The sequence below is a fragment of the Trachymyrmex cornetzi genome, unplaced genomic scaffold (assembly GCF_001594075.2).
Source record: "Trachymyrmex cornetzi isolate Tcor2-1 unplaced genomic scaffold, Tcor1.1 scaffold223, whole genome shotgun sequence".
NCBI classification, from domain to species: Eukaryota; Metazoa; Arthropoda; class Insecta; order Hymenoptera; family Formicidae; genus Trachymyrmex; species Trachymyrmex cornetzi.
The window spans coordinates 3,542,672-3,557,877 of record NW_017296881.1 but is presented as its reverse complement, the minus strand read 5'-3'; the positions used below and the strand labels follow the sequence as shown (position 1 = coordinate 3,557,877).

The 15,206-nt window shown below is 34.1% G+C and overlaps 3 protein-coding genes across 3 annotated transcripts; 2 read left to right on the top strand and 1 right to left on the bottom strand.

Moving 5' to 3' along the window:
• Positions 1 to 2,926: 2,926 nt before the first annotated feature.
• Positions 2,927 to 5,260, top strand: LOC108760423 (leucine-rich repeat protein soc-2 homolog). The gene has a single exon (XM_018506381.1). The coding sequence runs from the start codon at positions 3,002 to 3,004 to the stop codon at positions 4,847 to 4,849; it is 1,848 nt and encodes a 615-aa protein (XP_018361883.1). The 5' UTR covers positions 2,927 to 3,001; the 3' UTR covers positions 4,850 to 5,260.
• Positions 5,261 to 10,350: 5,090 nt separating this feature from the next.
• Positions 10,351 to 12,936, bottom strand: LOC108760165 (uncharacterized). The gene is made up of 6 exons (XM_018505969.1): positions 12,760 to 12,936; positions 12,066 to 12,213; positions 11,164 to 11,332; positions 10,843 to 10,964; positions 10,552 to 10,691; positions 10,351 to 10,458 (listed from the first exon to the last, which is right to left on the bottom strand). Exons 1-6 carry the CDS (start codon positions 12,934 to 12,936, stop codon positions 10,366 to 10,368), a joined length of 849 nt encoding a protein of 282 aa, XP_018361471.1. The 3' UTR covers positions 10,351 to 10,365.
• A 557-nt stretch (positions 12,937 to 13,493) lies between these two features.
• On the top strand, positions 13,494 to 15,093 carry LOC108760424 (zinc finger CCHC domain-containing protein 10). The gene is made up of 3 exons (XM_018506382.1): positions 13,494 to 13,728; positions 13,879 to 14,037; positions 14,659 to 15,093. The coding sequence occupies exons 1-3, from the start codon at positions 13,694 to 13,696 to the stop codon at positions 14,912 to 14,914; spliced, it is 450 nt and encodes a 149-aa protein (XP_018361884.1). The 5' UTR covers positions 13,494 to 13,693; the 3' UTR covers positions 14,915 to 15,093.
• The last annotated feature ends 113 nt before the right edge of the window (positions 15,094 to 15,206 follow it).

Sequence of the window (15,206 nt, the reverse complement as noted above, 5' to 3'; positions counted from 1 at the left end):
GAGGGGTGGGGGAGGGGGGGAGAGCGGGGAAGGCGGGGTGTCTTGAATATGACACAACGCCGACGGTTCCGTCAGCGAATGTAAATGGACGCGATGACGGTCCTCGCGATTGTTTGAGATTTGCCACAATCTGCCAGCTTGCTCGACAAGAGACGCAGGGACGGGTTTCGTATGCGTGCGCGCGCGCACGCATGGGACCAACGCGCAGCTTCCACCGACAAAACAAACACTACGCTCGATCGCGGCAATATGGCTGCGACGATTCCTCACTTTCTTTCTCTCTCTCTCTCTCTTTCTCACTCTCTCCTTCTCGCCTCCAGCTGGCCGACTCACCAGTCACCGCCGCTTGCTCCCTCTCTTTTTTACTTCTTCTTTTAGTTGACATGAGGCTTGTTCTTTTTAATTAAACTTCTGCACGATTCATTTATCCTTTTTTTCGTTTTTATGTTGGAAAGAAAAAGAGAATAGAGAAACTGTAGGTCCGTTCGCGTTGTTTGAGATTCTCAAAAATTTGAGAACTTAAAATGAGACAGATTTATATATTTGGACATTGAAAAGAGAGAAAGCGAAGGTGTTGAGTGCAAAAAGTGCAATCAACGCGAACAGACCGTAAGCCTGTTCTTTTTGGCTGAACTTTTGCACTAGTTCATCTTTCCTCCTTTTCTCTCCAGCAAGAAAGAAGAGGAAGAAAGATGAACTGATGCAAAAGTTCAACCAAAAAGAACAGGCCTCATGTGTAAGTTCGGAATCAGATTACGCATTGAAGAATGAGATTAAAATTTGACCAATCAGAAAGGAGTCAAAAGTTCTTTGTCCTTATTGGTGAAATTTCAATCTTTAATCTTTAAGGCGTCGTCTACAATACACGGAGTACGAAGTAAGAGTAAGAAATTGACCAATCACAGTCGAATGTGAGAAGAATAATCAACTGTGATTGGTCAATTTCTTACTCTTACTTCTTACTCTGTGTATTGTAGACGGGCCTTTACGTCGAAGTTATAACATCGATGTCATGAAACTGACCAATCACAGTCATTCAATTCTTCAGAGGAACAGCTATGATTGGCCAGTTTCATAACATCGATGTTATAACTTCGGCGTAAAGCATGCCGTGTAAACGTAGTATATGTTGTAAATAAGGAGCGTTGAACAAAAAATTCAAAAAATTGACCAATCAAAAAATGATTCGAAATTTTGGCCAATCAAGTAGGCCATAGCCATAGTCAGAGTTGCTTCGTTCATAATTGGGCTGCGTTCCGTTTCACGCATGACGTGCGTGATGCATCTTTTATCCTTGTTATTCACCGAATGTTAAACAAGGATAAATGATGCATTATGCACATCATGCGTGAAACGGAACGCACCCTATGACAGCGTCCAAATTTGAGCGTTTATTCGTTGGATTCGCCATTTTGGCGAAAATTGATGGAGAGGGGATAAAACGCCAGCTTTTACTCGCTGCGTGAAATTGCACCTTGAGAAATGAATGAAAGATGTCACTATTATCGAATTTGGAATTTAAAAAAGTCTGTTCTATCGACCTTGATTAAGTTCGACCGTCACTCTAGCATCCTCTTAAAGCTTAAAACACCTATTGTAGATCCGGGGTTAGGTCCAATAGGGTTTTAAGCCTTAAACCATAAGAAATGGGCAAATCACAGTCGCTTATTCTTCTCGGATTCGACTGTAATTGGTCAATTTCTTACGGCTTAAGGCTTAAAACACCTATTGTAGATCCGGGGTAGGGGCTTCGCACAATAAAAGGAACAGAGAACAGAGAATACGAATTTTAACCAATCAGAAACTGTGTATTCTACAATACATGATTTCTGATAGGTTGAAATTCTTATTCTCTGTTACTCTGTTCTCTGTTCCTTTTATTGTGCGGAGCCCCTTAAGCTGGCGTCTCATGAGCGTAAATTTACAGAAGAACGGAACAGCGTGGCCAATCACAACTTTACAGTTATTACTCCGTTTTCTTTTCTGCGATTCTGATTAGTCACACTGTTCCGTTCAGCTGTAAATTTCTGCTGTAAATCTCCATTATGGGACACCAGCCTCACCGACTGCTGTAATATTCAATTATCTTATTAAATTCCAATATCTTTACCTTTTTTCTTGAATTTGACGGGTTCAAGAGGGCAAAACGGCTAGGCATGCTTACTGAGCGATTAAATATGATTGGTTGGATCTATAAGTAACAACCAATTATGTTCATTTAGCGAGCAGGCTAGCCGTTTTGTCAACTTGAACGCGCCCAATGAGAACCGCGCTTTTTTCCTAAGATAGTCCTTGCCATTGGCTGCGTTCAGCGGACTCAACAGTTGAGTGAGCTCTCGCTGGTATTGGTGTATTCTTTTAAATCATCCAATCAGTATTTTAGATCTAGAAGACTACACCAATACGCAACGAGCATTCACTCAACTGTTGAATCCAATGAATGCGTCCAATGATTGACACACTCATTGAAGCCGTGAATATGTATACATACACATATATGCTGTATACATAATACGTATATGCGTGCGGTTAGTATGCTCGCGCTTGCGTTGTTACAGGTGATTACTCGGTCGAATTCGTCGAATACGGACTCATACGGAGCCCAACGGAGCCGTATGGAACGGCAAAGGTCACTCTACGCTCGTCTACATCGATAATGTCGATGTTTCCAAGTCTTATGGTCGAGCATTAATCTTTTACAATTTACGTAGACGTGTCTGATCACTTTGATCGCGTGCGAGTCGCAGTGAAGAGCGGCACGTCACATTTTCGGGATCTCGAGTCACCTCAAGCAACCCCGAGTCAACCTCGAGATATCTTTGGTTGGAGGGGGAATTGACGTGCGTGCGTGCGTGCGTATACGTATATGCGTGCGTGCGAACTCTTTCACCTACATAGTGCTATCTCATACGTGCTTGTGTATACATCACCGTCGTCATACCCTCATCGCGTCGCGTCATTTGGCGGCGGACGCGCGGTAGGGGAAGGAAGATTGTAGGTTATGAAAAAATCGTGCAAACACTGTACAAGCGTGAGTAACATATCGACGGTGTGTCTGCCGAAGACGAATCGTAATCGTGCGACGAGTCTCGGGGACGACAGTCTTTTGAACCTCGACATGAAGGAGCAGGATATACCCGAGTACCTAGAGGGCTGCGGATTATCGGCTTGTACGGCCAGCAACGAGATATCCGAGGACGTGGAGCTTCAACTGATGCATGACAAAAAGTTCTCCACCATGTCGTCCTTCGGAAGTAGCAGTAGTAGCAGTCTGGTCGACTCCAAGAAGATCGTTATGATCAAACATCCGGACTCGAACAAACTGAAACCCGCTGGTAAGAAGACCAAGCCAATCCAGGCGGAGTTGGACGTGGGTAAGGAGTTCATCCGATGTAGGGAAGACTGCGTGAAGCGGTTGGACCTGAGCAAGGCTTGTATCACGACTTTGCCTAGTTCCGTGAAGGAACTGAAGCACCTGCGGGAATTCTACCTCTATGGCAACAAGCTGACGACTCTGCCACCCGAGATCGGCTATCTGTCAAATCTGGAGACGCTCGCACTGAGCGAGAACTCGCTCACCAATTTGCCCAACACTCTGGAGAACCTCAAGTCGCTGCGGGTACTAGATCTCAGACATAACAAGCTCATCGTGATTCCAGACGTAGTGTACAAGCTCACATCGCTCACCACGTTGTTCCTGCGCTTTAACCGTGTCAAGTACGTCAAAAACAATATATGTAATCTGACGAATCTCACCATGCTGAGCTTTCGGGAGAACAAGATCAAGGAACTGCCTGCAGGGATAGGCGAGCTGGTCAATCTTCTCACCTTTGATGTCTCGCATAATCATTTGGAGCATCTACCTCCGGAAATTGGCAAGTGTGTGCAATTGTCCACCCTGGATGTGCAACACAACGAACTGCTCGACTTGCCGGATACGATCGGGAATCTGGTGTCGTTGACGAGACTAGGAATCCGATACAATAAACTGACAAGTATTCCTAAATCATTGGCGAACTGCAAGTTGATGGATGAATTCAGTGTAGAGGGCAATCAAATATCGCATCTTCCAGATGGACTGCTGGCTAGTCTGTCATATCTTACGACAATCACGCTGTCTAGAAACTTATTTACCTCGTATCCTGCAGGTGGTCCAGGTCAATTCGTCAATGCTTATTCCATCAATGTAGAGCACAATGAGATTGACAAGATACCCTACGGCATCTTCTCAAGATCCAAGAACCTCACAAAACTGAACATGAAGGAAAATAAATTGAACACTTTGCCACTGGATATCGGTTCGTGGGTGGCCATGGTCGAGCTAAACCTTGGAACGAATCAGTTGACAAAGCTCCCAGATGACATACAGTGCCTGCAAAGTCTGGAGATACTGATTCTCTCTAACAATGGACTGAAACATATTCCGACCACTATAGTGAATCTTCAAAAGCTGCGGGTGCTGGACCTGGAGGAGAATTACATTGACGTGTTGCCGAACGAGATTGGCTTGATGACCGAGTTGCAAAAGCTGATCTTACAGTCGAATAAGCTTACCGAGTTGCCACGCACAATCGGTCATCTGAGGAATCTTACGTATCTCAGCGTGGGCGAAAATCAACTAACTTATTTGCCGGAGGAGGTTGGCACCTTGGAGAGCTTAGAGTCACTCTACCTCAACGACAACAAGTCCTTGCACAATCTGCCATTTGAACTGGCGTTGTGCAAGAATCTCGGTATTATGTCAATTGAAAGTTGTCCGCTGTCGCATATACCAATGGAAATTGTAGCCGGTGGACCATCACTGGTGATTCAATTTCTTAAGATGCAGGGTCCTTATCGACCAACATAATTGTTTTATTATTTTATTTTATCGCTGTTTTTTTTTATATACGGTTATATAGATGTCGATTCTTAATTATGAGGGATAAATAGAAAAAGAAAGAGAGAGAGAGAAATAGAAAGAGGAAAGTTGTTTGATGATACGAGAGAAATGTATTTATAATAATGACATACATATGTCGATTTAAATTCTCATTTTAATGATCTCATTTTAAGGAAATATGTAAACGATGCTGTCACGTTACATTATATAAAACGAAACACACAATTCACTTTGTTTCCGTATCGTAAGAAAAATATCTCTTTCCGAGTGCAGGAAGATGTTATAGCGTGTAACATAAAGTTGAGTAAGAATTATTTTTTTCGAACAAGAGGAGGATATATAGAGTAACTCTTGTATAGTTCTAACAAAATATTTTAGATATCATGATAGGTGATAATTTTTATTAAAGTATTAAAGTATAAAAAATATAAATCGTGTTTATATATTTTATATTGCGCTTTTAGTTTGCGTTTTATATTTATCAAAGCGTATGATCCGAGGTTGATAGAATTATCAACAAAATATTGTATAAAAGTATGTTTTTACAAAATGCAATGAGCCGGTTTTTTTTTATATATACATATATATAAAATATAAGAGTTCTACTTTATATATTAACGTATTAAGTTCGTTATTAATAATATTAATTATTATTTAGATTTGTTAAATATATAATATATATTGTATTTTTATCGTAATAATTGGTTTAATACTTAAAATACTTTCGTATTTTAACATTGCTTTTGATCGCAAATTAACTCTTTTATTATTATACACAGAAAAAAAATTTTAATTAAGTAACTGACATACAAGATGTTATAAAATGCGTATATTGCAATTATTTTTTAAAACTTAGTAAATCAAATAACGATCCACTTTTATATTCCACGTTTATTGAAAAAGTTGAACAGTTTAGAAATATTTTAATGTTTTTATACGCAACAAAATTGCGTAAGAACGCGTGTTATTATAAAAAAGAATATAATAAACGTCCTACAAATATAAAAAAATAAGGTCTTTAATTTACAAATAATAAAGAAACATTAAGAATCGGCATCAGTGACATTGTTTACTACATAAAGGTTGAAACTTCGTATATAAGCGAAAAAAAGATATTTTACTAAAGTATTTAAATCGGGAAATTGTGACTATAAAAAGCATATGAAACGAAACATATACGTAAATTTCCACACACATCTTCTCATTCTCCGATATCGTATTTGTTGATACGTGATATTGTTTCTCGTTTGTCTTTCGTCAATGTTACCTTGTAAGGTACAAAATGTATTGTAGATGTAAGACCTTCTATGGAAAATCACTGATACGTAAAACTATATAGCTCTATTTATCTGATTCAACAGTTTGCATCGATAACGGAGACTATCTTGTGAAGGTAAGGATTTATGTACAGAAAGAAAAAAGAACAAAAAGCGATGATTTACGCTTATGAAGTAACGGTGAAGTACGACATCGCGCATACCAGAATTTAAGATTTACTCTTATTACATAATTTACAGTAACGAACAACGATTATGCGTTTCGTCGAGATTCACGGAGTAATTGTAAGATGAATTCTATGTGCAATTATTCCTATGTAAAGTAGCGCGAGATTTCTCATGGTAATTCGCATCTTTCTGTGTTTAAATTAGGTAAATATAGATATAAGAGCTGGAAAAAAGGGAGCGCATCCGAGCGTAAAATGCATATTACGGTTTGTAGATTATCAAAGAAATTTTTGAAACAAAGTGATATTAGACAAGAAAATGATAACGGTGAAAATATCCTGTAATTGTACAAAAAAAATGGAAATAACATGGATCTTATTCTATTCGATTTAATTTGTACGACAATTAAAGCAACGAAGTCTCTGTACTGTTTCAGGATGTGCTTTTATTAGGTTAAAGAGATTGTGCTGCCAAGTGTAAACGTTAAAAAAAGAATGAAGAAGACATTGAGCATTTTCTTGAGATTATATTCTGTTAAGTTCCATAAAGTGATCGATGTTGCGGCTACATTTCATCTCATTCTCTTTCCTTCTTTCTCTTTCTTCTTCTCTCTCTCTTTCTCTCTTTCTTTCATACACATACTCGCACATTGTTGTTATTCTGCTTTTGTCTTTACACAAAGAAATAGTGCCAATGTAATTATAAAATTACATGTATTATACATCATAAATATTTGTACGTCCGTTATTAATTAAAAATAAGTATTATCGTACGTATATGAATAGGCTCGCATTTAACAATGTGCCTATAGATCTTATGAGTCTTGAATGCTAAGATCTATGGCTTATCTGATTTCTTCATTCTAAACAGTCTTTTCACTTGTGCATGTGTTATAAGAGATGTGCGAATCAAAGTTTTTTAATGCCGAATTGAATCGAATCACTGAAACATAACTTTTAACTAACAACAATTATTGTTAGATTGAATTTTACATATATAGTAAAAAAATTTTTATCTGTTTACTTACTAGTGGAATTTTATAAGATTGTTAAATATGTAATTTGTATTCAAATCTTTTAGGTTCAACATTTTTTAATAGTTCGGATTCGAATTATAGAGATCTTATCTGATTCGATTCGTATAGTTCGCACATTTCTAACGTTACTGAATTGTGTTTCTCTATATACATATATGTCAAGTGGCGTAGCCGTATAACATGCACTATGCTAAGGCGTCATAATTTGCGTATTTGTAATTAGCTAATTTGTTCTTATTATACATCGTCTTCTACGTCTTGTGGCTTACTTAAGTGTCGAGTCTTTACTGTTATCGCATATTTAACACTATACGCAATCGTGTAATTAATTAAATTAATTTAATTGTAGAAATTAGCCCTTTTTTCGATAGGAGATAGTTTCATTTAGTATTGAATATGCGAGCATAATCGGGATTATCGCATGCTTCATAATAACTATTGAAAACTGAATTATAATAATTACGTTTTAATATGTGTTCAATTGTGAAATCAATCATACCGTGATCTCTGTTAATGTGCGACATTCGCCGAAGATGATTTGCGAAAATATAGCTTGGTTTGCAAGTATGCATTCAGCATTGTTTGTGTTTGTTGCAAATGCTAGATTATTTGATGGCCGCCGACATATCAATTATTGACGCGTAATTCTAATAATCAATCAACATTGAGTATTGTGAAAATCTTCATGTACCATAGTTGAAGATATTAATGTCGCAAAAAAGAGGCGTCTGCCGTAATCTATTGTCCGCAAATAGACAATAGGTATATCTTGTAAAAAAATTGCAACTACTATGGCTGTGCAATAATTTTTATTCAAGTGCTGCAATTATCTCTGTATATCAATTAATAGTCCTTATTCTTTTTTTCTTTCGCTCTACATATATGTCATAAATTTTAAGCTCCTGTTTTCCATTACGTATAATAGTTTCTAACTGTGAATTAGAGAATTTTCTTCGATTTTATCGAAAGCCGCTCGATGATAAATTTATAATATTTTAGATATTCTAATTTTTTTCTTCGATCTTTAACGTGATGAAATTCGATATTAGATGTTGCTATTGTGTAATTTGTGGTTTGCCAATTTTTATGAGACATTTCATGATCTATTAATTGTTATTTTAATAAAGTTAATAGAAGTATTCCTTCGCGCTAAGGTTCAATGCGTTACAAATTTCGTTTCTGTATATGAGTATATCTATCTGTTGTATGCTATCAGTTTGTATGCTATCAGTCAGTACGTGTATCTATGTTTTTTGAAAGAATGAAGTATGCACCTCGCAAGGATCGCGATGAGATTCGTCTCTTGGCTTCTTGTTTTAAGTAAGAATCTTTATCGCTGAAAGATTGCATGTAAAATACATTAATTTGCAAGTTCTCTCCATTAGACTGTACATACGAGGGCGTTTCGACGTGGTCGGGTTTACGAATTAAAAGTGATTAGTGATGAACGGTATTAGAGATTCGTTCTCTCGCAAAGACTATTTATAATCCATTATGATGATACGAGCACGTTATGAAGGAGGAGACGTTGTAAAACAATTAGTACAATTTAAAAGAGCACGTCGGACAAGCATTGCGAAGGTTCTTGCTAATTAATGAGTATGTCAGATATTTTAAGTCTGAAAGTGAAAACTTCTTTCATTGTATTATAGAGGATAAAGGTTGCGATATAACGGTCGCCATGAGCTCCCACTTATGCGAACTATTAATAGTGAAATGCGTCGACTATTATCGAAGACGTAAGCAGTTCATCGATATTAAACAAAAGATTTTCTTTTTTTAAAAGTATGACGTAATTTACTCGACGTTATGTAATGTTAGAAATAGTGTGCAATGTGCGCATTATTTTAGAATGGAAATATTGGAATTTTGTAATAATAAGTAATATAGTTTTGTATGTTTATTGCTTTTAATGTATTTTACATGTTACTGTGTATACGTTATCTACAATTATAAGGATATATATCAGTGCTTTTGTATTTTTTCATTTTCGATTATTAAACTTATTTATTTATTGTTGCAAAATGTTACATGAAGGAGTTAAATGAAAATGTCAAATCACGATATCGATATTTATATATGTGTATATATATTTTAATTTATAGATATATGTAAATTAAAATATACAAATTAAAATAAAGACAAATTGAATTAAAATTTTAAACTTAAAATTTTAGATTGCATTCTCAGTTTAACAAGGAAAGTGACCGAAAAATTTATATAATACAAAAAGTATGAACATTAGCATGTTCGATAAATAAAGGCTGCAATTTAAAAAAAATTTTAATTAGATTGATTAATGTTAATGTTTTTTACGATGTTATCGAAACAACGTGACGTGGCGACCGTTTAACAAATTAGTTTTTAGATATTGTAATGAAAGTCTTTTCATGTGGAAAATTCATCGAGTCATTCACACGTAAGTTGTCAAGATCGTTGATACAATACGATCTAACTGTTATAAACAGTTACAAAAAGAAATAAAGAAGCAAAACAAATTGATAAACACGGCACATAGTTCACGTGGTTTGCAAGCGATAAATTTACCGTGATGATTGCAAACGCTCAGTACACTATTCCAAGTAAATAAACGCTTGTCGAATAGTCTATTGCGTAACATACGATATTGTGTTAATTGTGTATAATTCCAAGAATGTAATATTAAATGTAACTCAATGTATATTACGTGACTTTACGTCAGACGCTGTATAAATATTTCTAAACATACAAATATATTATAAAATATTTTCCCGAAAATCTCTCTTATTTCTCCGTTTCTGCGCGATCTTTCTCCGACATTATAAAACTTTGCATATAATTTTAAGTTATTATATTTATTTATTTTTTATTACAATGTAACAGTTAAGATAATAATTAAAACAAGTTTTTATTATGATTTTTAAAATTAAATTTTTAATATTTATATATTGAAAATCAAAATATCCCTTAATCATCTTTAATCATTGAATTTATGCGAATATGCTTGTCGAAATCAGTTATAATTAATACTTATGCTTGTGATATTGATGAAACTTTATAGAAATCTCGCTGCGTTTCTTGAGAGTAAAATTTTTGGATTTCTTGTTACTTGTAGACTGTAATCGCCATTAACGTATATCTCATTGTTACAATACAAACATAAAGTAGTCAACAGAGAAAGGAAATAATTTCGAAATTATTATACTTACTTCTATAGATGTGTTCGTGATTATTGTGTTCGCAGTAAATATGATACTTTTCTCAAGCGACAATTCGGGATAATTCTTAGGAATCGTAAATACTAATTTCTTCTTAGGCATAAAATTCGATTTGTCGGTTTTCATTTGTTCTACAAAAACAAATATGAAAACCAAAAATGCAAAAATGCAACAACCAATGGAAGAGTATTCTGACAAGAATGATATGCTAAAGAAATCTTTGCATTGATTGATTACATCAATTGATTAAATGGACTTAATTAGAATTATATTGGAACGTACTTGCGCAACCTGAACCATTCTTGCGTCGTTTGACTTTATTTCCATTATTAGAAATTATTTCATCATATATCGGCATCGATATCGTTTCAAGTTTGTACGAAGACTGCGGAGAACGTATCAATCTAGAATTAAGTGACAAATTTTCTTATATAGTTATCGTTATAATTGTTTTAGGTCCAGTTCTACCGATATAAGATTAACTTTAATCTCGGTTTATCTTTTATTATTTATGTTTTTCTAATTCTCAAAATTAAAAAAAGATAAAGAGTAAATCGAGATTAAAATTAATCTTACATTGGTGAAAGCGTCAGTTGCACATACCTCAATAATTCCGTGACATCGTCCGAAATTAATTGCAACTTTCGTAATTTTGTTAAAGCGCTCTCCATCTCTCGTTTAACGTTCTTTTCTTGATTAAGATCAATCATTTCTGCTTTGATAGCATCGATTTCATTTATGAGATCAATCAGCTCGGAGCTCCTTTTCGTATCTAACAGAATTATCTTCGGTTTAACGCGCACGTGCGAGTGAAAGAATCTGAACCCTTTAAGAGTAACCCCGACCGTACTAATAAGTGATTAATTTAATCGGTAACATTAACTTAGCAAATAATACTGTTTCGTTAAAATGGATAGAATTATCATCTTTTTTGTTTAATATATGAAAAAAAAGATTAAAATCGGGACAATGAATCGTATAGTTGCATGAATATTGTATTTTAAATAGATAATTCTGCCTATTATAATTTAATTCTCGATTAACTTAATAGTTAATTGACTTATCAAATAATTATATTATATTGTTGTACATTTTATTAATATGCATAGAACTATTAATTTTTTGTTTTTTAATATATAGAAAAAAGACCGGATCAAGAAATTATATCAAAATTTATGTTAAATAATTCCACACTGAGAAAAAAGTTTTGTTGATATATGACCAACAAAAAGTTTTTCGTTGTCCTAACCAAAATTTGGTTATTCTAACCAAATTTTTGGTTAGGACAACAAAGTTTTTGTTAGAATATGTGACTAATAAAAACTTTTATGTTATTCTAACAAAAAATTTTGTTAGCATAACTAAATTTTGGTTAGGACAACGAAAAACTTTTTGTTGGTCATATATCAACAAAACTTTTTTCTGAGTGACTGGTTGAATGAATTGTCAAAGTAATCAAAGTTCGGTCAAAGTTGCTATAATTTTTAATCTTTGTATGATCCCACCATCTTTACAGTTACTCCTTGGTTTTGCACAATTTGTAACAAAAGGATGATATTGAAAGATAACAGAAAAATCATGTTCATGTGAAAATCGCCATATCTGTTCGCATAATGAGTCTTCCAGCGACCACACTTGATAATTTAATTTATCCTGAATTAAAAGACAAAAAAATATCTCGTGCATTTAATGCAATTAAGAGATGAGTCACGATTTAGCGATTTAAATTAGACATATTCCAATAATTAAATTAATGATACGCAACTTGCGGCTCTCCCAGGTTGTATACAGCCCATTTGTGAACTGTTTTTTGCGCCGGCTCATTGCCAAAAATATAAAATCATACTTTCTATTTTGCGCAAACAAAATAAACATTATGCGAATCGAAAGATTTTGTCTATTTTAAAAAATAGCCTTTCGAAAATAATCCTTAAAAAAGGTTGCGCATCATAAATGATCGATTATTAATTGATCATCTTAATTTGGTAAAAATCAATTATTTAATTAAATAACTATTATAATAACTGTAATTATATAATTTAAATTTATATTTAATTCATATTTAATTTATATTCAAAACTTCATATTTAAGTTTATACAACTAATATCTTATATAAATTAATGCAAATAATTTCTGCAAATATTTAAAGAAAAATTTAAAGTTATTTATAGGCAGAATTTTATTAATTGGTTTATCACCAGCTCTTGTTTTTCTTCCTCCAGTATCTTTTTCTTCTCCAGAAAGCTATCTCGATACATACTTATTGCGTCCTTTGTAATTCTCAATTCTACATATTTATTTCCGTATGCGATTAGAAAAGGATCAGGAACAAGATTTTTCGTATTGCTCGAAGCATCGTTCTCGGAATCAATCATCCTTGTCGTTTGCTAAATCAAAGTAAAATGAAATTATCTAAAATTATAGCTGCATATATCATCAAAGTCGTTCTTTGTTCTCAAGCAAGAGTTTGGACCTCGCTTAGATACTTTCTGGTTCAAAATTATTTTTTAATAACTACAAAGAAATTTATATTTTATTATTATTTTTAAATATATTTTTATTATTATTATAGCAATAATATTTATACATATAAACTTTAAATTAAATTAAATCAGTTTTATATTAATAAATTGTACGTGTACACGATAAACTGATTAATTTAAACATTTTAATAAAAAATACTGCAGTTAATTAAAAATACGTCTAAATTCTTACTTGAAGAATTTTAAGTTTTTTTCGACCAACGAACTTGCAACGTGGACAGTCAAATTAGAAAATTGATTGTATTTTGAAATGAGATAAAAATTATAAAAATGATTTAAAAAATTCACTAGAATATTTATAACTTCATTGGTCAACACCTAGTAAATTTGCTCACTTTTGTAATTTTCACACGATACACAATCGACTCTCAATTGTTCTCAATTGTCGAGTCGAATCGACGAATGAGAAACCGTTGTGTCTCTCGAGTTTCGACGCGCATTGAAAGCCGTACATAAACTTTTCGGCACGTAAACAAACTTCAAAACACGCGAGTGCAAATATGATAAAACGTGATCGTATGTTCTAGATCTTTTATTCGGACATTATACGATTATTGAAGGTTATACGCACAAGACGAAAACCAACCTCATGAATTGGAACGGGATGAAGCTGTTGAAGAAACCGTAAGTTTATATTTACACGAGATCGAAGATTCCATGTAACCTTGAAATATTTATGAGTCAACGACGGCGAGTCCAATACGCCAAGATAAGGCGGGAACGAATGATATCGTTGTATAGCAATTCCTCTAATTTCTATTTTTGTATTTGTAGCGATCCGCGACCTGCATATCCCCAGGGAGTGCGATGCCAAAAGTGTCTGGAGATGGGACACTGGAGTTACGAGTGCAAAGGCAAGAGGAAATACCTACATAGATCTTCTCGCACTTCGCAGCTGAAGAAAGCTATACAAAAGCAAGAGAACGGTGATGAGTATGTCGTTTAAGTTCCTCCATTATATATATATATATATATACACACACACACACAGATTGTTTCTTATTGAATCAACACCTAATAAATTTCCTTTAGACTTTAGAACAAGGAAATATATTTCTCGACTTATCGAGGATGTTTAGTAAACTAGATTATTTTAGGCAATAATGTTTGTTCTTCATGAAGGATATATAAACCAAGAGAATATATCAGATATTTTTTTAAATTTTTATCTTGATACGAGATAAAATATCTATAGTTGGGATAAAGAACGTTTTCCAGCAAAGATAATTGACACAAAGAGATATCACTTTGTGGGTGGATTTATAAGAAATTTATATGAATCACGTCATCCTTTAATATTAATAAATAACCAAGATACAACGATTCTATATTATATTAGGCCTGTTCTTTTTAATTAAACTTTTTGCATCACTTTTCTCTTTTTTTTTCTCCGACATGGAGAGAAAAAGAAGAAAGATAAACCTTGCAAATAAATTATTACGTCCTTGTTATTAATGTTAAATAAGGATGAAATGATTTACTGTGTCATCTGTGTTTTACTGAAAAACATTCAAATTGAAGAGGATCTTAATGTATTATTGTGTCATGCTTTAGTCAAGAGCAAGAAAAAGAAGCAAAGCATTACAACAGCAAGAAAATGAGGAAGGAGGATTCCAGCAATTCAAGCGACTGGAGCAGCAGTTGTAGCACCTCCAGCAGCGATAGCAGCATAAGTTCTAGTAGTAGTAGTAGTAGTAGCAGTAGTTCCTCGGATAGTGAATCTGATTCTAGCGATAGTGTGTCTAGTAGCAGTAATAGCAGTACTACTAGTAGTAGCAACAGCAGTCACGGTTCCTACAAAAAGAAATAACACAGATGCTATTGCATAAAGTGAGAAGTCGAGAAGAAATTTCTTTTCGACTGTTTCTGGCTTTTGACAAAATATCATTGTTCTATCCGAGTACAATGCCATTTTGCCTTTAAGCTAAATAACTCGAGAGGAAAGAGCAAGTTGAATTTCGCGACAAAATTCTTTATGCCTTTTGTACAGTGACAAATATTTTTATTTTAACATAGATGTTTGCTTAAAACAAAAATTTCAATAATAAATTAATCTTTTTCTTTAATTTTGTGATCTAATCACACGTTAAGATGATTCATTA

Excerpts from the sequence above, each read along its gene's own strand:
- LOC108760423 (XM_018506381.1), top strand. The coding sequence starts at position 3,002 with ATGAAAAAATCGTGCAAACACTGTACAAGCGTGAGTAACATATCGACG.
- LOC108760165 (XM_018505969.1), bottom strand. The coding sequence starts at position 12,936 with ATGATTGATTCCGAGAACGATGCTTCGAGCAATACGAAAAATCTTGTT. Across the intron at positions 10,692-10,842 it reads GAATGGTTCAGGTTGCGCAA|AACAAATGAAAACCGACAAA; the intron begins GTACGTTCCAAT and ends TTGTTTTTGTAG. Across the intron at positions 10,459-10,551 it reads TCACGAACACATCTATAGAA|TCTACAAGTAACAAGAAATC; the intron begins GTAAGTATAATA and ends TGGCGATTACAG.
- LOC108760424 (XM_018506382.1), top strand. The coding sequence starts at position 13,694 with ATGAATTGGAACGGGATGAAGCTGTTGAAGAAACC. Across the intron at positions 13,729-13,878 it reads ATGAAGCTGTTGAAGAAACC|CGATCCGCGACCTGCATATC; the intron begins GTAAGTTTATAT and ends TTGTATTTGTAG. Across the intron at positions 14,038-14,658 it reads AAGCAAGAGAACGGTGATGA|TCAAGAGCAAGAAAAAGAAG; the intron begins GTATGTCGTTTA and ends GTCATGCTTTAG.